Below are 25,518 nucleotides of genomic sequence, written 5' to 3' on the forward strand. Positions count from 1 at the left end.
AATGGTTGTCCAATCTCTTCTTCTCTCCATTAAAAACCTCTAGCATGCATAAATTCTGCAGACAAGCTGTCTCACTGAATAATTGTTCTCATTGTCAGAAAATTTCTCCTTAATTCTAGATTGGATCTCCCTTTAATAATCTTCCATGAGTTACTTCTTGAACTGCCCTCAGGTGCTTTGGGGAAGAAGAAGGAGTCCTTCTTCTCTGTGACAGCCCCTCAAATATTGGGAAAGTGCTATCATGTCATTCCTGGTCCTTCTCTTTGTTAGACTAGACATACGCTAGCTCCCACAATTGTTCATTGTATGTTTAGTGTCTAGACTCCCTATCATCTTTGTTGCCCTTCCCCATAGCCTTTCTGGAGTCTCAACATCTTACTGGATACAGTATTGCAAGTGTGGCCTCACTAGTGCAGTACAAAGCAGTATTAACACTTGATATGATCTTTATACTATCCCTCTGTTGATGCATCCTAGGATTGCATTGGCTTTTTTGGCAACTACAGCACACTGCTGGCTCATACATAAGTGGTTGTCCACTCTACCATACCATACCATAACATGCCTGCCACGCCATGCCATGCCATTACCATTTCTATATACTCTACTCTACTCTACTCTACTTTACTCTACTCTACCATACCATACCATATCATACCATACCATACCATACCATAAAATATCATATCATATCACATCATATATAAACATATACCCTATTAAAGTTAACTTAAACACCATCATTTTCTTAGCATAGTTTGCTGGGAAATGCTGTTAAAAGCTGGAACACTTTGTTTTGCATATCATTCATTGTATAATTTTGTTCTCCTTACTTTTTACCTTTTTCTTACTATGGTAAGAAAGAAAAGGGCAAAATTAAGCTATTATTTTTAGAGTATTTATAGTTTTCATTGTGTTTAGTAAAATCCAGAATTATTCATAATTAGAAAAATCCCATTCAAATTAGTAAGGTTTAAATTAAATGGGGTTTTCCTGGGGTAAAATGGGTCTGTTCTACATCTTATCAATGAACTGTAATTTGAAAGTACAATTACATCTATATATTATAAACCTGTGTACAATATGAAGAGGGTATAATAGCTCAGGGTTAAAGATGCTGAGTTTGTCAGCTGGAAAGTTGACAGACTGTATTTGAAACCCAGACAATGCCGGACAATGGGGTGAGCTCAGTGGTGGGATTCAAATATGTGAACAACCGGTTCTCTGTGTGGATGCCACTTCCGGAAGTCCATTCTGGGCCTGGGCAACAAAAAGTTAGCTACCGGTTCTGCCAAACTGGTGCGAACTGGATGAAATTCCACCACTGGGTGAGCTCCTGCCACTTGCCCCAGCTCACCTAGCAGTTTGAAAGTATGTAAATACAAGTAGATAAATAAGTATCACTTTGATGGGAAGGTAACAGTGTTCCGTGTGCCTCTAAGTACAATCATGCTGGCCACATGACCATGGAAGAGTCTTCAGACAATACTGGCTCCCTCAGTTAAGAAAATCATAGCACTGCATCCTAGGGTCAGAGACAACTGGACAAGGGAAACCTTTACCTTTATACAGTATGACGATCAAAATCCTTATGCTTTCTTTCATCATAGGAGTTGGCTATTGTTGGCTACTGTTTATTGTGAAAACATCCTAAAAATTTTTGTCTAGCTTTCCTAACAAGTCTTTTGTGAATATAGGATCTCAAAAGGAATGCGTCGATGATGGCGGCTACATTGTAGCCGTCCTCCTGGGACAGCGTCAGAACCGCGGAGCACAGCGGATACCAGCTGTCCCGCGGCTCGAAATCCCCCTCCCGGGCAAAGGGAGGGGGTAAAGAAGTACACGAATAGAGGTAGAGCCTCTTAAACCCCCCAGGACTTTTCTTTTTGGGGGGTGAAAAGAGAGCTCCCTCGGAGTTTGTGTTGCCTCCGCCTCCCAGCTGTTTTTGTTTCTTTGGAAACAAAGTGAAACGCCGCTACCATCTCCGCGCCTAAAATGATCGGGTGAGTGATTTTTAAAGCGGACAGAGCCGGATAAAGGATTTTACTTATTGAGTTTTATTTGCTTTTTAGTCTATGTTGATTTCTTTTTCTTTTGTTCTTTGTTGGTGTGGAGAGTGAAAGTAAAATGGCGATTTGAAAGTTTTTTTTTTTTTTCCCGGAAAGAAGCGAGTTAAACGGAATGTAATGGACTATATAGTTCTTTCTTTTTTAAACTTTCTAAACCTTTTTCTGAAAGTGGTTTTGTGGTTTTAAAGTTTCTTTTGGATTCTCCTTTGTTCTTTTTTAATTTTTGAGGATTTTAGTACTTTTTTTTTAAGAAGGAAGAAAGAGGGAACAAGATCTTTTTAAAAAATGGCTTCAAAGAGGCAAGCAGATTCTACAGTTCCTAAGGTGGCTTCTTCTCCTGCAATCTTACCAGTACAACAACCTAAAGTTACACCACCATCTTCTCCTCCTTTGCCAGTATTATCCGTACAAGATATGAAAGATATAATGGGAAATGCTGTATCCCAAATCAGAGAGGAAATGAAGGAGCTTCTAGATCAGAACAAATCTGAAATTAGAGGGGAAATGAAGGAGCTTTTAGGTCAGAACAAAACTCAAATTAGAGGAGAAATGAAGAAACTTTTAGAACAGAATAACACTATTTTGAGGCAAGATATAGTTATGGCTCTATCAGGATTGGCCTCTGTGGTTGAGAAGCTTGATTCTAGAGTGGAAGAGGTCGAAGACAAAGTTGATATCCTGGAAGATAAATTTGAAGGTATGGAAAAAAAGATGGAAATCTCACAAGATGATATTGCTATGTCTCAGTACAGGGAAATGGAATATGCCTTAAGAATCAGGGGTTTGAAAGAGGATATGAATCAAGATATGATAGAGATTGTGGTTAATGACCTTGCCGTCGTTTTGAATAGGGAGAAAGATGGATTACGTAGAGAAGTGGCAAAAATTTACAGAGTTAACTCCTGGGTCGCAAAACAGAAGAACTTACCAAGAGATGTGGTGATTTATTTTGCAAAGAGATCTCTGCGTAATGAAATCATACAAGCTTTTTATAATAAGAGGTTCCAGATTGCTGCTCAAGATGTTATCATTTTAAAGGAGATCCCATCTAAAATTTTAAGAAATAGAAAAGACTTTGCTTTTTTAGCTAATGAACTTAAAACAAGAATGATGCCATTCAGATGGGAGATTCTGATGGGTATTGTTTTGAGCCATGCGGGGACGCGTTATAGACTTAACACAGTCACTAAAGCAAAGGAGTTTTATACTTTGGTCCTGGGAGCAGGCTCATCGTCATCCATGATGCAGAAAGTTCTGGATGCTAAAGAGGCGGAACAGCAGTCTGAAGGATTAGATGTGATGGTTGCTGGAAAGTCACAGATGGAATGGTTGCGACAAACAGAGATCAAAGAGCAAAGAATGACCCGTGCAGCACATAGACGCAAGGAAAAGGAACAACAAAAGAAAGAAGTTAAAGAATCTTTCCAAGAAAGTGTTTCGTTGCTGGTGGGAGGAGCAAGACCAAGAGTTCTGCAACACATTCTTCAATGGCAGACCTTCAGGCAGTCTTCTCCAGGCTTTTGGTTAAAGGAGATGGTAAAGCTCCTGACTTGGAATGCTAACGGCCTCAATTCCCCGCAAAAGAGAAAGAAAATCTTTCACTACTTAAAGCAACATAATAATGATATTATTTGTTTGCAGGAAACACATATTTTACTTAAAGATCAAAAATATTTAGTCAATTCTCGTTTGGGATCTCATTTTGTATCTTCTGCTCCTGGGAAAAAAGGGGGTGTAGTCATTTATGTTAAGCAAAACTTATCAGCCTGCTTGGTAGAATCTGATCCTCAAGGGAGATATGTTATGATTGAAGTTGGTTTATATGGTAAGAAAATACTTATAGTGGGACTGTATGCCAACAACAACAGGAACAATTTTATAGATTGCTGCATCAGAAACTAACTTTGTTGGATTATAGATCTGTGATATTAATGGGAGACTGGAATGGTGTGTTAGATATACAAAGAGATAAAAAAGGATCTTCCACTTTTTTTAAACAGGCTAAACTACCCAAAGCTTTTTTTGACTTGAAAGAGGACTGGGAGCTGCGAGACTACTGGTGTGAACGTAATCAGGAGGAGAGAGACTTTACTTTCTTTTCAGATAGACATCAATCTTTTTCAAGAATTGACTTTTTTTATTACAACTGATTTATATTTTAGGGTAAAGAATGTAAAAATTTTTCCTAGGACGTTGACGGATCACAGTCCAGTTTGGATGGAGTTGGTTGATGAAAAAGAGGAGAGGAGATCGTGGAGGGTGAATGAGAATTTATTTAGACAAGAAAAGAATATTCAAAAATTAAAGGAACATTTAAAGGACTATTTTGTTTTAAATATGCATAAAGGAACTTCAATGTCAATGGTATGGGATGCAGGTAAAGCCTTCATGCGTGGGATTTTGATACAAATGAATAGTGCTCAGAGACAAAAGCAGATTCAGAAACGTAAGGATTTGGAAGATGAGATTAAACTAAAAGAAAAATCTCTGATTCTAAATCCCACAGATGAAAAGGTTAAAGAATCTATAAAATTGCTCAAAACACAATTTAATATGTTGATGGCTGATCAAACCGCAACTAACTTATTGTATATGAAACAAAATACATTTTGTAATGCCAATAAACCAGGAGATGGTTGGCTTACCAATTGAGAAAGAAACAGAGACAGAGAATTATAGATAAAATAAATTATAATGGTAAATTGGTGTATCAGAAGGAGTTGATTAAGAAATCTTTTTTAGATTATTATCAAAAACTATATAAGAGTACTAACATACAAACTTTAGATATAAATAATTATTTAAGTGAAGCCAACTTCCCCAAATTAACAGAAGATCAGAAACAAGAAATTAATGGTTTAATTACTAGTGAGGAAATTGTGACAGTGATTAAGGAATTAAAATTAGGTAAAGCACCAGGTACGGATGGCCTGACATCTATTTATTATAAAACTTTGCTAGAAGAGATGATTCAACCCTTATGTGAGCTTTTTAATAATATATTACAGGGTTTAGAGACTCCTCCGTCATGGGGCAGAGCCTTTATATCTTTAATTCCAAAAGAAGATCAAGATCTTAGTTTACCAAAGAATTATAGACCTATATCTCTTTTAAATATAGATTATAAGATTTTTGCAAAAATCTTAGTAGGCTTATGAGGGTTTTGCACCAGCTTATACATAAGGATCAAACGGGTTTTATAACTGGTAGGTATATGAAGAATAACGTTAGACAAATTATTAACTTACTAGAATATTTAGATAAGAATAACCAAGTTTCTGCAGGACTGATATTTTTAGATGCTGAAAAAGCTTTTGACCAATTGAATTGGCAGTTTATGTTAAGATTAATTGAGGATATGAACTTTGGAGAAAAAATTTTACAAGCTCTTGGTGCTATATATCAAAAACAAATGGCACAACTTATAGTCAATGGGGGTTTGTCAGAGGTTTTCACAATAGAAAAAGGGACAAGACAGGGATGTCCATTGTCACCACTACTGTTTGTTTTAACTTTGGAAATTCTCCTGATTAAAATTCGAGAATCCCAGGAAATAAAAGGAATAGAAGTTAATAAAAAAGAATATAAACTAAGAGCTTTTGCAGATGACTTGGTGGCTACCTTGTCTCAATCTACCTATTCTGTAGTAGAGTTGTTACAATTGATTTACCAATATGGATGGGTTTCGGGTTTTAAAATTAATAATAATAAGACTAAAATATTACCCAAAAATATGACTAATTTGGATAAGCAGACTCTGGTTAACTTGACAGATTTTGAAGTTGTTGATAAGATAAAATATTTGGGGGTCACTTTATCTGTTTCTAATGTAAAATTGTATAAAAATAATTATGAAAGGTTGTGGGTCAGGGTACAAAGAGATTTGAAAAATTGGGAGAAGTTGCAATTATCCCTTATGGGAAGAATTGCGGTGATTAAAATGAATGTCCTGCCAAAGTTTCTCTTTTTATTAAAGAATGAGGTTAACTTAAATGAATGGCAGAAAGGTATCAATAAATTTATTTGGGCAGGGAAAAAACCAAGAGTAAAGCTTAAAATTATGCAAGATATTCGTGAGAGAGGTGGACTCAAGGTACCGAATTTGAAATTGTATTATGATGCTGTGGCTTTAACATTACTTAGTGACTGGGTTAATTTAACAAATGTAGAAATACTCCACTTGGAGGGTTGGGATTTACTTTTTGGATGGCATGCCTATTTAACTTTTAATAAAAAAGTTGATCGGGTTTTTAAATCTCATATTATAAGGATTTCTTTACTTCGGGTTTGGAGGAAATATTATAAAAGTGATTTTAAAATACCATTATGGGCTATACCTTGGCATGCGATAGAGGGGATAAGGAGAGGAGTTAAGACTGATAGTGTTTCTTATGCACAATTACTCAGATGGGATGGTAAAAATTGGCAGTTAAAATCTTTGGAAGATTTAGCACATGAAAATATTACATATTCATGGTTCCAGTATAGACAAATAGTGGATAGATGGAAGATAGATCGTAATATGGGTTTGCTTAGAGAAGATGAAAATCTTTTTAAACAAGTAAAAGACCAAAGGCGAACTCATATTAAGAGAATTTATGGGGTGCTAGTAGAACTGGATTCAGAACCAGAACTAATTAAAGAATGTATGATTAAATGGGCACAAAATTTTGGTGAACCAGTTCTACTAGATACCTGGGAAACCATCTGGGTGAGGAATGTTAAGTTTACACAAGCCCAGAATTTAAGGGAGAATTTTTACAAAATGTTTTATAGATGGCACCTTGATCCACAAAAAATGTCTCGTATGTATCCTGACTTACAGCCTAAATGTTGGAGATGTGGTTGTTTGTATGCTACTTATTATCATATTTGGTGGTCGTGTAAAAATATAAAAGCTTTTTGGATTAAGATATGGTGGAATATTCAAAGAATTTTTAGAAGGAGGGTAAAATTTACCCCACAATTGTTTTTGTTGGGTATCGTTACTGATTGTGATGCTAAGGAGGTTATACTGGTGTTAAATTTAATCACAGCCGCAAGGTTGTTAGTAGGGCAATACTGGAAGAAGGAATCTTTGCCTACCTTGCAAGAATGGTTTTTTAAAGTTTCTTATTTGGTGGAAATGGCAAAGATTTCGGCTTTTTAAAAGGATCAATCGCAAGAGAAGTTTTTTCGGTATGGGAAAAATGGATAGATTTTATACAACATAAGTTGGATATAAAAAAATATTACTTGGTTTTTTAATAACTAATATATAAATCTTAATATTTTATAGATTGTATTTTTTTTTCTTCTTCTCTTTCCTTATATTTCTTATTTTTATTTTATCTTATTTTACTTCTTTTTATATATATATATACATCTTTTCTTCTTTCTTTTCTTTTTTATTCTTTTTCTTTTTAAGCATTTTTCTTTTTTAATATTTATGCTTTTTTTTACATATATATTATTGTTAATTATCTTATAAGTTTATGTAATGTATTTAGAAATTTTAATTAAGCCTATATTCAGCTCTGGGAAGGTTGGGGGGATGGAGTGGGAGGGTTGGGATGGTTGGGTAGGGTTGTTTTTTGTTTTTTGTCTTTTCTTTTCCCTATTTGTAAAAATTTTAAAAATTTTCAATAAAAAAAAAGGAATGCTTGTTTATTTATAAATCAAATGTATAAAGCTATCCAATTTAGAATTATAAATATTTATGAGTTTGACAGTTTAATAGTGAAGATAACTTCCCAGTTTATGCAGTAAATAGAATTGTTACCCGGTGTTTTCAGAAGCAAACAGAGAAAGTAAAGAAAACATTGTGTAATATTTATTAAATATTTTATTCATTAAACTGTTTTATCAATGCCAAGTTTATATTATATTTGTAAATTGCTTTTAGGCCTTTTGGCTGTAAATAAAATTGATCCAAGAAAACATTTATGTACCATTGATGCCTATCTGAGAATAGTGTCTGTACTGTCTGCATTTGCTTTGCAAAATAATATGTAAGGGAGAAGCAAAATGAAAAATATAATATCAAGTATGAAAAGTGGGTTTACAAAAGAGGCTGTTGCCATGTTCATGTCACCTTGAATGCTCTGTGACAGTTTCCCAGCCATTCTTGCAATCTTTTTCTCCCTCTTTTACCCCAGCAGCCACTTACTTGCCTGCTGGGAAGGGAAGAGAAAGAAAGGGGGAGGAAAGGAGAGATGGAGAAAAATGAAGGAAGGGAGGGAGGGAAGGATCAGGGAAGTACGAACCACCATGCACCCTTCCTGGCCTGTGCTGCCCACTTCCCATTCCCACAACCCATGTCCTCCATACTTTCCCCAAGCTAAAGGACATTTATTGTGCACTCCCATGCACCTTCCCAACTATGGAGGGAGGAAGTAAGTAAGTAAGGAAGATAAGGTCAGAATGATGAGAAGGGAAGGGAGGGGTGTGAGGGAAAGAGAAAAGGAGGGAGGAAGGGAAGAAATGAAGGAAGGAAGGAAGGAAGGAGGGAGGGAGGGAGGGAGGGAGGGAGGAACAGGGAAGAAGGAAGGAAATAAGGGAGAAACAAAGGAAGATTTCTGATGCTGCCTGCCAGCTTCTTAAGGAAATATGTCTGAAACAATGACTTAATGAGGCTGGGATGTCTACTATCAAGTATAGATTTAGATGTAAACATAATTTCCAGGATTAAGAAGTAGTGACTATGGTTTACAAGGTGCAACCTGTTTTATATTGTATGGTTAGTAGACTCAGAAATGACTAGACAGGGGAAACTTTTACCTTTACATTTAGTAGTTATGTCTCATCAAAATCTTTCATAAGATAATGAATAGAAAATGATCACTTAATCTATCCATAATAGATTTTTACCCTAGGTAACCAGATCCAGATCAATATATATAATTAGCATGTTAATATCAGGAGAAACAAACAGAAATAGGTTGAAAATCAGAGAGGAAGACTAAAAATGTAGTTGGGGGGGGGGGAAGAATGAGGGAACAATCATTAGCCCACATAATGGACAGCAAATGTATGAAGAGCAATGAATAGTGGAAAATAAGATTTACTGTATTTACTTTTATTACACCTAAAACAATGAAGAAATGGTACTTGAAGATCAATTGTCCTTCATTTGAGATAGAAAGATCATTTGTAACTGTTTTAAGTTGTAAATCAGTGCTTTGCTTAGACTGCACTGTGCACAGAGTTCATTCAAATATAGTTGTCTGCTTTATCAGGTCATTGAAAATTTATTCTCAACATCTGAGAAGTTGAACTGCAGAGATAGTATATGGGGATTGACAACAAAGCTTAGCAATCCTAAGCAAATTCTTTCACAAGTTTTTTCAACTGGGGCAATAAACATTATAGAACATTACAAATGTATTCATGATATTCTCTAGGGGAGTGGGAAACAGTAATTTCTCCAAGGCATATTTATTTTGTTAATAGCAAGCTATGTTCCATTTATAGAACTTATTCAAAGTCCTTATAGATACTGCATACAAGCTGTAAAAACATTTATTTGGATATTATTCCATTTGTTATCCTTCTCTCTACCTCTTTTCATTTTTATTTCATCTGATTCGTGTTCATAGCCACGTGAATCATAAATGTCTAGAAGTAAACTAGTTTAAGTAAAGACTTTAAAAAAATGGGGCCATTGGTTCTGTTTTTTTTTAATTGTAAATGCATACTTTTGAATTTCTCTCATACATTCTTTATTAACCTTATTTACATACAAGAGGCAGACTTGTATGTATGCTTGGAGTTGACTTACTGAATAAATAAGACTAAAGTTTATGGAATTCTAAATTAAGTTCTATTGATTATACGGGAGTATTTTGTAGTTGGATTTGTGAATGTTACTGGCAATGTGTGAAAAATTGGCATTGTATAGAATGCTTAGGAAATCTATAGAAGGTGGGACATTTTAAAGTATGTCTGTATTATTTTAAAGAAATGTCTGTGTTATTTTAATATGCTATGTACTTTCCCTAGGCATTATATATAATACCTAGGCATTATGCAGAATGACAAGAACTATTTAGGTGAAGTATGAAAAGAGGTCATGAAAAGGGCTAGGGTTACCCTAACCCTAACCCTTTATTGCAAAGACGTATATGAAAATGAAAGAAGAAATGCAAAAAAAAGTACAGGACTTTCTTACTGGAAAAAACAAACAAACAAACAAAAAAGAGAAAAAGACTTGTACTGACTTAATTGTTGCAACTAGGAAGGCTAGAATGGCATTTTATATTTTGCTGCTTTGCCTTTCGGCATTGCATAGAATACCTAAGAAATGTGTGTGTTTTATTTTTTGACACCCCATTTTTGGCATTCTATAGCTTTCTAGGCATTCTATAAAATGTCTAATTTCACGCATTGAAGGTAACATATATCAATAACAACTTACCCAATAATTTTAGTAATATTTGTTCAGTGAGCCATAGAATGCAACACAATCAACAAAAATAATTATATATTTAGCATAATATTGCCAACATGTTAATACTCTTTCATTTTTTTTAAGTCTCTGGTTTTTACTTTTTTTAGTTCTTTTGTCCCTTTTTAGTTCTTTTTACAATTATACTTCTCTCTGTAAAATTCCTATTGAATTGGGGAGTCAATAAAAATGTGTAGTAGTCCCTATGTTCACAAGTGAAGATAATAGGAAATCATCATCCCACAGATCAGATGCACTGGCATCTGTTTCATGTTTCGTTCCTAAACAGTTTATAATAATTACTGCCCACATTTAAGACCACTTGAATCAACAAGCTGGTGCAAAGGAAACAAAACCTTCTGTAGTTTTTTTTCTTCCTCCATGAAATACAAGGATACTGGCTCTGGATAACCATTCTAATCTAAAAGGCTGACTAACCATGAATGTATCACAGACTAAGAACATCTGCATTTGGAGGCATGAGTGAAGCAGAATGACATTAGAACAGGCCTGTTTTCTTAAGTGTTTGAAAGAACAAATGGTTCCAATGTCCTTGATGACTCCAGATTCATTTATACTAATAAAGAAAGTCTGCCAAATGTAATAGCAGATTTGAATTGTGGGATTTTTTCTGGCTTTACCATATACGAACTTGGAGGTTATTTTACTCAAAGCATTGTGTGCACAATTTATTTATGTATTTATTTAAACTTCCTTTTTTTTCCTACCTACTCTGACATATACTCTCCCTTTCAAGCTGCAAAGGTGTTGATTTGATGGACTAATACAAGGAATTAGTAACTGGATTAAGGCAATGTTTGCCACAGTAGCAGTGTCTTCCACTAAGTATAGACTAAAAATAAAACAAGCAAGTAAAACATTAATCTCTCTACACAGTAAGCCAGGCTAAAATATTGTTGGCTAATGTCCAGTGTATGATGTGAACACAGCCATAGGGATATCCATATAAATTTAAATTATAAATTAATGAACGGCTAGTCCAAAATCTTTTCTGTAACTTCAGAGTCTAATATGCAATAAGAAACTAGGTATTTCAGATTGTGTATCCAGTTTGTGATAAATGTAGCCAAATTACAGTTGTGTTGTTTCTCACTCTAATTGGAAATATAAAGGCGTAATTTAGTCAAATGTCTTATAGCTGAGGAATAGGTGCCACTATTTTTTATCTCTCTTACATGCAACTAATTGTGGGCAGGATTTATATACATTCAGCTAAATCTCTTTATTCAAAAATGTTGTTTCCCAGATTTAAAAAGGTCTGTTCTTGAATAAATATAAACACAATGACAGCCTGTTTTGATTAGGCTCCAATTAAGGTTTTGGAAGTAAAGTTAATATATTTTCTATTTAAATAGATGGCATCTCTCATACTGTGTTTTGTATCTAGACTTCGGGAAATAAGAATTCTCTATTTGGTTCTCTTGAGGGGAAAATTCTCAAATGCATCTCAAATGGATGTTTTTATTGTAGTAGCAGCTCCCGATGCAGGCTGGCCAATCTGTCAATAACTCACATCTGGCCTGAATTTAGCTCCTGGGAAGTGACTTAATAAACTGAAAAAATAACTATACTACTGAAGGCTGGATCAGCCATGGTGCTACCAAGCTGGTACCTCTCTGGAAGCTAACAGTTCTGTTCTTATCACTGTCAAAATAGAAATGGAATGGAAAGGAGCCATGAAATGGTAAAAATGAAAGATACACTGGGAATACATGATACAATGTGATTCCTCCATATTACCTTGCAATTCTAACAGCCAGCTCTAGAGATGGGCTATGGTGCCTAGTGTTTCTTCTCTCTGTTCAGATCCACATATTAGAGAAGGAAACAAATTCAGATTGCATCATCTGAAAGTATGAACCGGACTAAATCTTTGACTTAGTTTTGACTATTTTAGAATGAATATAAAATATCAGAGATATCAAGTAGTTGGCATCTTTTCAAATTACAATCCCAATTGTTCCTTGATATTTATTATATTTTAGATATTTTTGGATGTATTTCAAACATCTTGGAGCTGAAGGGGTTGTACATACCTCTCCTTTCTCCCCCTTTCCCCCATAAGAACAACCATGTGAGCTAAGTTGGCTGAGAGAAAAGGACTCTCATCCAGACAGTCAGGGAGTCTCTGGACAGGTGTCTTCAAACTTGGCAACTTTAAGACTTGTGGACTTAAATTCTGGGAGTTGAAGTCCACAAATCTTAAAGTTGCCAAGTTTGAAGACACCTGGGCTAAGACCTGAGTCTTTCTAGTGCTCTTCTAGCACCCAAATCAATATACCATGCTGCATTCTTCCAAGGAAATCCCCAACATTTCAGAAATGTGTTCTGATTAGAGCTGTAAATAACTGGAGAATTGCAGTACAGTTGAAGCACTTTAAAAAGCATTTTGAGTCATTCTTTAGACATTTGGAGTGTTTATAAAAAAGAAACTTTGGGGAAAATGTTAAGTCATACAGTGAATGGAATGCTTTTAAAAGTCCATTATGGTCAAGTGACATTTGGTGGAAAGAGCTAATTGATAGGATGCTCAGACCCCTTGTTGGCTTCAGGGAGGAGGAAAATGACATTTATGATACAATATTGAAGTCACTTCAATATCAAGAGAGGAATAAAGTGGATGCAAAGTGTGAAGGAGAATCTTTTGACCATTCAGCTATGTAATTACAATCAAGAGACCAACTGCAGAGCCAATGGAGCATTTTTTAAAAAGAAAACATACAAGATGATTGTGTTGATGAGTGAGAGGAATTTTGGAAATAAAATGGTTCTGGGGAAGAAAAATTAACCTCTCAGCTACGCATGCTTAAGAGTTGCCATTGTTATCGTTAAAGGAAGCATAAGAGTAAGCAACTTAATAACCATGGATACTAATGTGCTGGAAAACTATTAAAATAATCAAAAGTTTTAAAGTTAATACATTTATTCTTGCATCACAATATATTTCATCAGATGCCTCAGAATTATACCTTGCTTATGTAGTAATAAATATTCTCCAAAGCACCTGAAGGCAAGACAAGAAGCAATGGATGGAAACTAACCAAAGAGAGAAGCAACCTAGAACTAAGGAGAAATTTCCTGACAGTTAGAACAATTAATCAGTGGAACAACCTGTCTCCAGAAGTGGTGAATGCTCCAACACTGGAAGTTTTTAAGAAGAGACTGGACAGCCATTTGTCTGAAATGGTATAGTGTTTCCTGTCTGAGCAGGGGTTTGGATTTACTGCCTGAGCAGGGGTCCAAAGCTGCTTCACTCTTTACCTTTCAGCTGCTTTTGAAAACAGCCTGGAGCTTTGGAAAACCTAGGAATGAAATAGTGTGAATAATAAAAATAAAAAGGAAAACATACGATCCAAGTGCTTCCATGAAAATAAATGTTTTTCTGATGTTGGCAGTCGGTTTCTTCCAGGAAGTGCCATCATCCTCTTGTTTGCAACCCATCTTCTCCAGAGTTAAAGCTGAAATTTCTGAAAGGATATAATAGCTGAAGAAGAATATTCTAAACAGTTATTAATGATAACCCATTAGTAAATTCTCACAATTTCTGTGTCAGATTTCTGTCATCTTTAGCAGAATTTAACACAACCTGCAGACTAGCAGAAAAGAATCTGCCTCTGTAATTGTTTACAGTGGTAATTGTACAATCAGTGATAATTGTTTACTACAGGTTACCCTCTAATTTCTACAATTTGATCTTCTAGTTACTATCCATGCACTGGAATTCTTCTGTAAACTACAAACCTGAGAAGAGTTAAAACAGTGCTGACACTGTCATCATTTTTCCTATTCTTCTTTGAAGGACTGAACTACTCTCTTGTAATAATAGGCAGCATTTCCTAACACTTGTAAGACTCAGCTGTAAGCCCCAGGAGGCTTTTCAGCAGTATGAAGGTTTAAATTGTAAAAAGACTTGTCATCTGAGCTTCTAAATCTTACTGAGAGCCAGAAATGTTCCTCTGGAGTATTCTGTATTTTGGAATATGAAAATTTAGATCTAGTGATTCAGAGGCTGATTTGCAAATTTCAGAGTAGGATTATTTTAGGGCATTGATAAAATAATTGCTGCTATTATTCTAGATGGCTGGTTCTTGTTTTCATTGTGACAAAGCATATAGGACTGTCATCATAAAATACATTAGACTAATGTACTTAGTAAAGCTAGTTTGGAAATCACATAGAAAATCTAAATTCCATTCCTTTTAATGGCAATAAAATGTGCCATAATAATTAGGCTTTTATTTTTATTAGGATTGACCCACATTTTACACCAAATTTAAAACTCAGGGATATTAGATGCTAACATACTCATTAAATGGTGAAGTTTGTAGTTTATATAAGATTGTGTGATCTTATTGCTCATCTAAGTTAATAGTTTACAGCTAGAATTGAGAGCTAACACACTCTGAAACAGATTATATAATATAAATTGAATAGAATGTATAGACCAGATTCATTGTGAGAAAAGAATGGGCAAAGCCAGACAATAACAACACAGAATAAACCTTTCTTCAAACAGTAATTAAATTAAAGCATTTTACATATACACACTCAGATAGGAGACTTAGGACAAAACTGCATGATAATGAAAACATTTTGTGCTACCTATTTCTTTTCTTTTCCTGGTTTTAATGCATGATGGGGATGGGAGAGGAGGGGAGTAAAGTTCTTATTTGAATCAGTTCCCAACTTCAAAAAAAAAAGGAGGGGGAAGGACCCAGGAAATTACAGACCTATCAGCCTGACCTCAATACCTGGGAAGATTCTGGAAAAGATAATCAAACAATGAATCAGTGAACACTTACAGGCAAACAAAGTCATTACTAAAAGCTAACACGGGTTTGTCAAAAACAGATCATACCAGACAAATCTTACTGCATTCTTTGACCAAGTGACAAAATTAGTGGACCGGAGGAATGCTGTGAATATAATTTACTTAGACTTCAGTAAGGCATTTGACAAAGTAGACCACAACCTACTACTTGATAAGATAGAAAAATGTGGGTTAGACAGCATCACCACCAGATGGATCCATAGCTGGCTGACCAGCCGTACTCAGCGTGTGGTCCTCAATGGAACCGTGTAGTGGGGTGCCCCGGAGCTCTGTTCTGGGCCCAGTGCTCTTCAACATCTTCATCAACAATTTGGATGAAGGGATAGATGGGGAACTCATCACATTTGCAAATGACACGAAGCTGGCAGGAATAGCCAACACTCCAGAAGACAGGCTTAGGATACAGGAGGATCTGGACAGACTTGAACACTGGGCGCTATCTAACAAAATGAAATTCAATGGTGAAAAAAGTAAGGTTCTACTTTTAGGCAAGAAAAACCAAATGTACAGGTATAGTCTAGGGGTTACCTTGCTCAATAGTAGTAACTGTGAAAGGGATCTCGGAGTCCTAATGGACAATCATTTAAATATGAGCCAGCAGTGTGCTGCAGCTGCCAAAAAGGCCAACACAGTGCTAGGCTGCATTAACAGAGGGATAGAATCAAGATCACGTGAAGTATTAATACCACTTTACAATGCCTTGGTAAGGCCACACTTGGAATACTGCATCCAGTTTTGGTCACCACGGTGTAAAAAAGATGTTGAGACTCTAGAAAGAATACAGAGAAGAGCAACAAAGATGATTAGGGGACTGGAGTATAAAACATATAAGGAATGGTTGCTGGAATTGGGTATGTCTAGTTTAACAAAAAGAAAGATGAGGGGGGACATGATAGCTGTGTTCCAATATCTCAGGGGCTGCCACAAAGAAGAGGGAGTCAAGCTATTTTTCAAAGCACCTGAAGGCACGACAAGAAGCAACGGGTGGAAACTAACCAAAGAGAGAAGCAACCTAGAACTAAGGAGAAACTTCCTGACAGTTAGAACAATTAACCAGTGGAACAACCTGCCTCTAGAAGTGGTGAATGCTCCAACACTGGAAGTTTTTAAGAAGAGACTGGACAGCCATTTGTCCAAAATGGTATAGGGTTTCCTGCTTGAGCAGGGGGTTGGCTAGATGACCTCCAAGGTCCCTTCCAACTTTATCATCATCATCATCATCATCATCATTATTATTATGGATCATTGCACAGTCAGCCAGGTATTCAGACTGGATTTGGCATTTTGTCTACCTATCGAGTCCTTACCCAGGACCTGGGATAGGCAGATGTGGATGTTTGATGGTATTACAGATATCGTCGCAGGATGGAAGCAGTTCCTAGTAAGGCCGCCTTTTGCAATTGACTAATAGCAAATTTGTCAATGCCAATGGTGTTCAAGTGGTGCTCCAGTTGTTTTGGGATTGCACCCAAAGAGCCTATTACTATTGGTACTACCCTTGCTTGCTTTTGCTATCATCTTTCTATTTCTATTTGTAGGTCTTTGTATTTTGTTATCTTCCCCAGTTCTTTCTTGTCTATTCTGCTGTCTCCAGGCACTGCCACATCCACTATCCAGACTTTTTTGTCTTTTTTTATCGACAATTGTTAAGTCTGGGGTGTTATGTTGCAGGTGCTTGTCTGTTTGAATTCTGTTTTGTTTTTGCTTACAGGCAAATGATATTTTTTGCAGATCTTCCAATGCACCATTGTTGCTACTTTGTCATTACGCTGCTTGTAGTCAGTCTGTGCAATCTTCTTGCAACAGCTTACCAAGTGGTCCACTGTTTCTTCAGCTTCTTTGCATAGGCGGCACTTACTGTCTCAATTTTGACTTTATATGCATTGTCCTTAAGGCTTGATCTTGTGCAGCCAGAATTAGTCCCTCGGTCTCTTTCTTCAATTTTCCTGCTCTTAGCCATTGCCAGGTCTTGTTATTATCTACTTTCCCAGCTATTTTTTTCACGTATTGGCCATGTAGTGCTTTGTCTTCCCATGCCTCTATTCTGTTCTTCATTTGGTCTTTCTTGTAGGCCAGTTTGTTGTTGTTGTTGTTGTTGTTGTTATTATTATTATTATTATTATTATTATTATTATTATTATTATTATTATTATGTATGAGAAGAAAGCTTGATTTTTTTCTCCAAGTAACGTTGTTTACAAGAAAGTCCTTCATATCAAGTTATTTTTAATTTTTTTTTAAATACAGCTGCATGTGTCTTTTTCTAAACAAAAATCCTAAGTGAATATGATAACGGAATAGCCTTTTGTTGTCTTGCATTTGTTGCTTTCAGTCCAGAATGAGCCACCATCAATTTGCACTAGAGCAAATTGAAAATGCAGATAAAGCTACACAGAGTCTGATTTTTATAGCCGCTTAACTGATCCGTTTAAAAATCCTAAGGCTGGACTAATCTGAAAGAAATATAAACCCGAGTGTTACTTTCATACAAATTGAATGGTAGTTATACCCATCGGAACAAAACATTTGTCTTTTGGGAGTGCTTGCAAGAATTGGGATAATTGGGATTTTTCAGTGCTAAGATTTGTATGGTATTATGCATCTTAAACAGGAATGAAACATTAAAGAATTTGGATTGATAAAAGTGTTACCTTTTCTATCCAAGTTCTTTTTAAAATGGGTGAGTCTCATAGGTTCTTGCATCATACTTTCAATATAAAACTAGTGCTGTCTTCATTAAATAATCAGTAGAATAGTATTTAAATGTTAACTGTCAAAGGTGAAGCTGCTTGATGTCTCCTTTGACAGGAAAAGTCCAAAGAAGCCTGGCACCAACCAGCAGGCAAAGTTTATGCTGCTTCATTGATCAGCAGAGTGGCAAGCAAGCTGTGGGGATCAGCACCTGGTTTTCTGTATTTATTAGGAGCTTAGTTCCAAACTGGAAAGCATAAGATTGCAACATGAAGGACCTTCAAGAAATTAATACATCGTCTATAGAAGGAAAGGCTACACAACACTGTACTGTTTGTGTATGTTTGAAGACTGGCATTTTGTGGAAATCAATATTAAATTAACAAATAGACTAGCAGAAATATGGATAGAAAGGAACAAGGCTGCCCTCTATTAGTTGCTATTTTCACCTTATTAATGGACTATACATGGATTGAGGAAGTTTACAAAGTTCCTCTATCTTGATCTGAGAATTAAATAGAAATTAAATGAAAACAACAGATGCCTCAAGCCTAGGCATATCAAGATGTTGACTAATTTTAATCCCTTTCTTCTGCAAAACAGTCCAGAAAAATGTTATTTTCTCCCACTACCATTAGCTACAGATCTTCCAGGGAGCTTTAGTTAGTTCCAGACTGAATTCAGATCTTCTCAGTAGCTCCATTTATCACCATGGCTACATTTGGCTTACACGGGTAGAAGCCCTTTATGGGATAAACTGCAAACATATCAGGAGGTTTTTTTTTCCAGCTACATTTAAGAATAATTTATGCAGTTAAAGAGCTTTTGGAAAGCACTTCTAAATAGAAGCCCTGGAAATGTCCTGTTATGAGCAAATACACTGAACTGGAAAATGGAGTTGGGTGCAAAGCCCAACATTGCTCAAAGGCTGAAACACCATCACTCTTCCTCCACCTCCTCCTTTTTCAGGAATAGCCAACTCTTAAAGCATATGACTGCATTTGCCAATGATCAAATGGAGTCCTTTGTTAAAAAAGGAACATTTTGAACAGAGGGCGTCACTACTGCACAGGAAAAAATAAAGAGGAAAAAATACATTTTTTGTGGCAAGTAGTTAAGGCTTTCATTTCCTTCCTATCTTGAAGAGAAGTCGGGTAGTTGATAGAGAGTAGGAGGAAAGGAAATAGAAGCCAGGAATGCAAATGGGAGCCACATATTTTATGCCAATATAGTTTTCTGAAAGTGTAAGGTTGGGTAGATAGCATTATGTTTTGGCGATAGAGAAAGGCCTCTTCTTAATGAGATTCATGTGGCAATATCACATAGTGAGAAGTCCTATATTTTTTAGCTGCCTTTCTGCAGAACAGCCATACTTGTGGCGACCTTTATATGCCTGGTCAACCCATTGCAGATAAATATGAGACAATAGAGGGACTAAATGCAGGGATAAACTTTTTCATTCTGTCTTACCTGTCAATCCTAGCAGAGGTTAGCACATGATGGAACAAATTCTAGTCTACTCTGTCCTTGCATGTCAACTTTCTCTTTTCAAATAATTTTTTTTAATTTTAAAAAGGAAGGAATATTGAAATGTAAAATTGTACTTGAAGTGTTTGCCTTTTATATTATTTTTTTCTGTTTTCATTCTGATTTTTGAGGAGATAGGATGGCCACACACACACACACACACATCCAATATATGAATATATGAAGAAAATTCATCACTAAAACAAACTCATTCCAATTTACTTTGCATATATTAATAATATTTGGATTTAACTAGGGGTTTAAAATAATTATTCCATTCTATTCAAATGGAAATATTAGAATTTTATTAAGGCAGCTTGTCTCACATTATCTTCTTCTCTTAGAGACAGCCCTGGTTTCAGAAGAGCTTCCGTTTCTTGACTTATTTGGAACCATTAACCTTAAAAAATTTCCAACAATGGATGCAATGGGAAGTTGTGCCAAACTGTGGCTTCTTAGTCTGTTTACTTACTCCCATAAAAAAAGAGTTAAGTGAGAGTCAGGAGTCTAGTCTGCTATAATAGCAACATACAGGCGCCAACCAGTTCTTACTCTGAGAAACAAATGGCTCTTTTGCTATGATGGCAGGAGAAAAAAATGTTTGATGTTATAGATTTTTCAGTAGTCTGTTTACTAACATTTGTTCATTAAAAGTAATGGTATCAACAATAAAAACATTTTCTGAGAGCTGTATACTTGAACTAGTACTGCTATGAGTAAAGCTTCACATCCTAGTCTAAATATAAATTTATGCTACTTATTTCATAGTCAGCCTATTGGTGAATGTCCACCTTGGAAAGTCTGGGATAATTTGATATGGTGGTTTAATTCTCATGATAAGTATAACATTATGTTCACGAATAACCAATTTTAGAAAAAAGATGCCAATTCATCTAAAGTTGGCAGCTTCTAGAAAGTATCTGTTTCAGAACTGTTGATTTTATTAGTTTATTTTAGAAATACATATGTAATGATAAATTCTGTCAACAATATACAGAACAAGCATAGATTAAAAACAAATTCCCCCGGTCTAAAGTACTATATCTGGGATGCAGAAATCCAGATGTCCATTAGGTGGCAGCAAAGGGAAACAGAACAAACGTAGAGCTTAGTGGGCTTTTTTCAGTCCAATTATGGTAGCCCTAGACTAGTTAGCATGTGGCCTGTTAATTATCAGGGTGTTAAAGAAGGCTAAGCCCCGACAGTTACTTTGATTAAGCTTCTGAAATGAACAGCAAAAAGGTGAGCAACCAAAAAACCAACGTGATCGTCAGCCATGAAATAAGGAAGCTGAGAATGAAGCAGGTTGTGCGGAAGTATAATTACTGATCTAGTTAGCAGTGTACCATCTGACATTGATATTTTGATGTTTCTTAAACATGTGGAATTAACATGTGATAGAATATATAAGAAGGCAATTGAGAGAAAAACAGAGTTTCCATTTTGTCTTTTTTTTTCAGTCACTCATTTTGCAAATGCATGATGTTCATTTACATTGTTCAATGTGTTTTTTTAAAATAAAATCAGAAAACATTTTAAGCATGTAATATGCTATATTGAACCCATCCACATTTTCTTCTACTTCACTGTTGTTTGGTTTGCAAAGGCACTAAATGGAACTATGAATAATGATACCTCATAAAGAGATGACCCCTTTATGGATTACTGCCTTGTCGTGGTGAAGGGGCTTGCGTAACTCAATGAAGCTATAAGCTAAGCTGTGCAGGGCCACCCAAGACGGACAGGTTATAGCAGAGAGTTCTGACAAAATGTGATTGACTGGAGAAGGAAATGACAAACCACTCCAGTATCTTTGCCATGAAAACCCCATGGACAGTACTAAAAGGCAAAAAGATATGACACTGGAAGATGAGCCCCTCAGGTCGGAAGGTGTCCAATATGCTACTGGGGAAGAGCAGAAGGCTAGTACTAGTAGTGCCAGAAAGAATGAAGCGACTGGGCCAAAGCCGAAAGGATGCTCAGCTGTGGATATATCTGGTGGTGAAAGGAAAGTCTGATGCTGTAAAGATTTTTTCTCTATAGGAATCTGGAATGTAAGATTCATGAATCAAGGCAAGCTAGACGTAGTCAAAAAAGAGATGACAAGACTGAACGTCGACATCTTAGGAATCAGCAAATTAAAATGGACAGGAATGGGTGAATTTAACTCAGATGACCATCAGGTATACTACTGTGGGCAAGAATCCCTCAGAAGAAATGGAGTAGCCTTCATAGTCAATAAAAGAATAGGAAAAGCAATACTGGATACAATCCCCAAAATGACAGAATGATCTCAATTCGAATCCAAGGCAAACCTTTCAATATCACAATAGTCCAAATCTATGCCCCTACCACTGGTGCTGAAGAGGATGAAATTGACCGGTTCTATGAAGCCCTACAGCACCTTATAGAATTAACACCAAAAAATGATGTCCTTATCATCATGGGGGATTGGAATGCTAAGGTAGGAAGCCAAAAGATAACCGGAATAACAGGCAAGTTTGGCCTTGAAGTACAAAATGAAGCAGGGCACAGGCTAATAGAATTTTGTCAAGAGAATACGATGGTCATAACAAACACTCTTTTCCAACAACCCAAGAGACGGCTCTACACATGGACATCACCTGATGGTCAACATAGAAATCAAATTGACTATGTGCTCTGCAGCCAAAGATGGAGAAACTCTATACAGTCAGTAAAAACAAGACCAGGAGCTGACTGTGGCTCAGATCATGAGCTTCTCGTTGCAAAATTTAGGCTTAAATTGAAAAAAGTAGGGGAAAGCACTAGGCCACTCAGGTATGAACTAAATCATATTCCTGATGAATATACAATAGAGGTGACAAATAGGTTTAAGGAATTAGATCTGATAGACAGAGTACCTGAAGAACTATGGATGGAAGTTCGCAACATTGTACAAGAGGTAGCAACTAAAACCATCCCAAAGAAAAATAAATGCAAGAAAGCAAAATGGCTGTCTGAAGAAGCTTTGCAAATAGCTGAGGAAAGAAGGGAAGCGAAAGGCAAAGGAGAAAGAGAAAGATACACCCAATTGAATGCAGAATTCCAGAGAGTAGCTAGAAGAGATAAGAATGCCTTCTTAAATGAACAGTGCAAAGAAATAGAAGAAAACAACAGAATAGGGAGGACCAGAGATCTCTTCAAGAAAATTGGAGATATGAAGGGAACGTTTCATGCAAAGATGGGCATGATAAAGGACCAAAATGGCAGAGACCTAACAGAGGCAGAAGAGATTAAGAAGAGATGGCAAAACTACACAGAAGAACTATACAAGAATGAGCTCAACATCCCAGATAACCACAATGAGATGGTCACTGACCTCGAACCAGACATCCTAGAATGTGAAGTGAAATGGGCCTTAAAAAATCTGAGCAACAACAAAGCTAGTGGAGGTGACAGTATTCCAGCTGAGCTATTCAAAATCTTAAAAGACGATGCAGTAAAAGTGCTACACTCAATTTGCCAGCAAATTTGGAAAACTCAACAGTGGCCACAAGATTGGAAAAGGTCAGTTTACATTCCAATTCCAAAGAAAGGCAATGCCAAATAATGTTCAAACTATCGCACCATTGCACTCATTTCACATGCTAGTAAAATTATGCTTAAAATCCTACAAGCTAGACTCCAGCAGTATGTGGATCGAGAACTACCAGAAGTGCAGGCAGGATTTTGAAGAGGCAGAGGAACTAGAGATCAAATTGCCAACATACGCTGGATCATGGAGAAAGCTAGGGAGTTCCAGAAAAACATCTACTTCTGCTTCATTGACTATGCAAAAGCCTTTGATTGTGTGGATCACAACAAATTATGGCAAGTTCTTAAAGAGATGGGAGTACCAGACCATCTCATTTGTCTCTTGAGAAACCTATATGCGGGTCAAGAAGCAACAGTGAGAACTGGACACGGAACCACTGATTGGTTCAAAATTGGAAAAGGAGTCCGGCAAGGCTGTATACTGTCGCCCTGCCTATTTAACTTATATGCAGAGCACATCATGAGAAAGGCAGGGCTAGATGAATCAAAAGTTGGAATTAAGATTGCCGGGAGAAATATCAACAACCTAAGATATGCAGATGATACCACTCTAATGGCAGAAAGTGAAGAGGAACTAAAGAGCCTCTTGATGCGGGTGAAGAAGGAGAGTGCAAAAGTTGGCTTGAAACTCAACATTAAGAAAACCAAAATCATGGCATCCGGCCCTCTCAATTCCTGGCAAATAGATGGGGAAGAAATGGAGGTAGTGACAGATTTTATTTTTCTGGGCTCCAAGATCACCTCAGATGGGGACTGCAGCCAAGAAATTAAAAGACGCTTGCTCCTGGGGAGGAAAGCTATGGCAAATCTAGACAGCATACTAAAAAGCAGAGACATCACCCTGCCAACAAAAGTACGTATAGTCCAGGCCATGGTTTTCCCAGTTGCAATGTATGGCTGTGAAAGTTGGACCATAAGAAAGGCTGAGCGCCAAAGAATTGAGGCCTTTGAACTATGGTGCTGGAGAAGACTCCTGCGAGTCCCTTGGACTGCAAGGCGTTCAAACTGGTCAGTCCTAGAAGAGATCAACCCCAACTGCACTTTAGAAGTCCAGATCCTGAAGTTGAAACTCAAATACTTTGGCCACCTAATGAGAAGGAAGGACTCATTGGAGAAGGGCTTAATGCTGGGAAAGATTGAGGGCAATATAAGAAGGGGACGACAGAGAATGAGATGGCTGGATGGAGTCACTGAAGCAGTAGGTGTGAACTTAAATGGACTCCAGAAGATGGTAGAGGACAGGAAGACCTGGAGGAACGTTGTCCATGGGGTCGCGATGGGTCGGACACGACTTCGCCATTAACAACAACAACAACAACAACAAAGAGATGACCCAACCAGAAAAGAAACTAAGGGAAAATATATAGCCAGTAAATAAACTATGCTATATATTTAATATTCTGCATGTAATATATGTTCATTAAATTATAGAGAGAAAAGACATAAGAGACATACAGAGAGATAAAAGACTTGCAAAATATTCCTGCCAAGTCCTATGTGTCAGTGTAAGAATAGACAATCAAGTGTGTGCCTTCATAGCCCTAATAAATCAAATGCCCATGAAATGGTACAAAGAGTCTACCAAACTTTATTCTAAAACAAATGATCCTTAGAGCCTTATATAGAGGTAAAAACCCACAAACCATTAATGTGTCTATAGAGATTCTCAGTCATCCAGGTCATGGTTGTCCCAAAGGGGCTTTTTCAAAAGGCAACTGGACTTTCTTTGTTTTTTCCTTGAAGACATTTCACTTCTCATCTAAGAAACTTCTTGGGTGAGAAGCAAAATATCTTCAAGGAAAAAACAAAGTTCAGTTGCCTTTTGAAAAAGCACCTTTGGGACAATTCATTGATGTATTTTCTTACTTATCAAGACTATGTGGGACATCCAAACTGTTCCCTCTGGGCCCCAATCTGGATGCATATATTTTGCATAAAGAGATGACAAAATACAAGCTTAACTTCCAACTTCTACCTCTCCCAGTAGCATAACTGGACTTGCTTTATTTAGTTTGATACAAAGAATGTGTCATGCGTTACAATCTAATACCATGGATAAATATTTCACTGATAAAAATTGTTCAGCATTCGTATCCTTTAGCACAATGCTGAAAGCTTATATCAATAAAACTACAGAAACGCAGGAATTAACTGAGTCAAAGTTGAAATGGGAAGAAAAGCAAAATAAAGCTTCTGCTGTTTTCTCCTCCCTCTTTTATGCCTCTTAATATATTACCCAAAAGAGATAGTGGAGGTAAAGCAAATAATTTGTATTATAAAACAACATAATTCATCTAAAATTCAATGCATCATTAACATAGCCTTTGTTCCATCATCCTAATTACTAAGAAAACTGCAGACTCCAATATATATCCAACTGATTACATGCTAAAAAGAAA

The 25,518-nt window shown here is 36.4% G+C and overlaps 1 protein-coding gene across 3 annotated transcripts in view; it reads right to left on the reverse strand.

Moving 5' to 3' along the window:
* The window catches only part of CAMK1G (calcium/calmodulin dependent protein kinase IG), a 48,273-nt gene that overhangs the window by 22,285 nt on the left and 470 nt on the right, over window positions 1-25,518 (reverse strand). For 2 of the 3 annotated variants that reach the window (XM_039361362.1, XM_039361360.1), the window contains exon 2: window positions 13,865-13,982. In XM_039361362.1, the coding sequence (XP_039217296.1) occupies window positions 13,865-13,956 (92 nt within the window). In that variant the 5' untranslated portion in view covers window positions 13,957-13,982. Of the gene's footprint in view, window positions 1-13,864; window positions 14,000-25,518 lie in introns of all 3 variants that reach the window. The other variant, XM_039361361.1, reaches the window with a different exon arrangement.

This window comes from Crotalus tigris, unplaced genomic scaffold (assembly GCF_016545835.1).
Source record: "Crotalus tigris isolate CLP2741 ecotype Arizona unplaced genomic scaffold, ASM1654583v1 scf7180000019259.915256, whole genome shotgun sequence".
Lineage (NCBI taxonomy): Eukaryota > Metazoa > Chordata > Lepidosauria > Squamata > Viperidae > Crotalus > Crotalus tigris.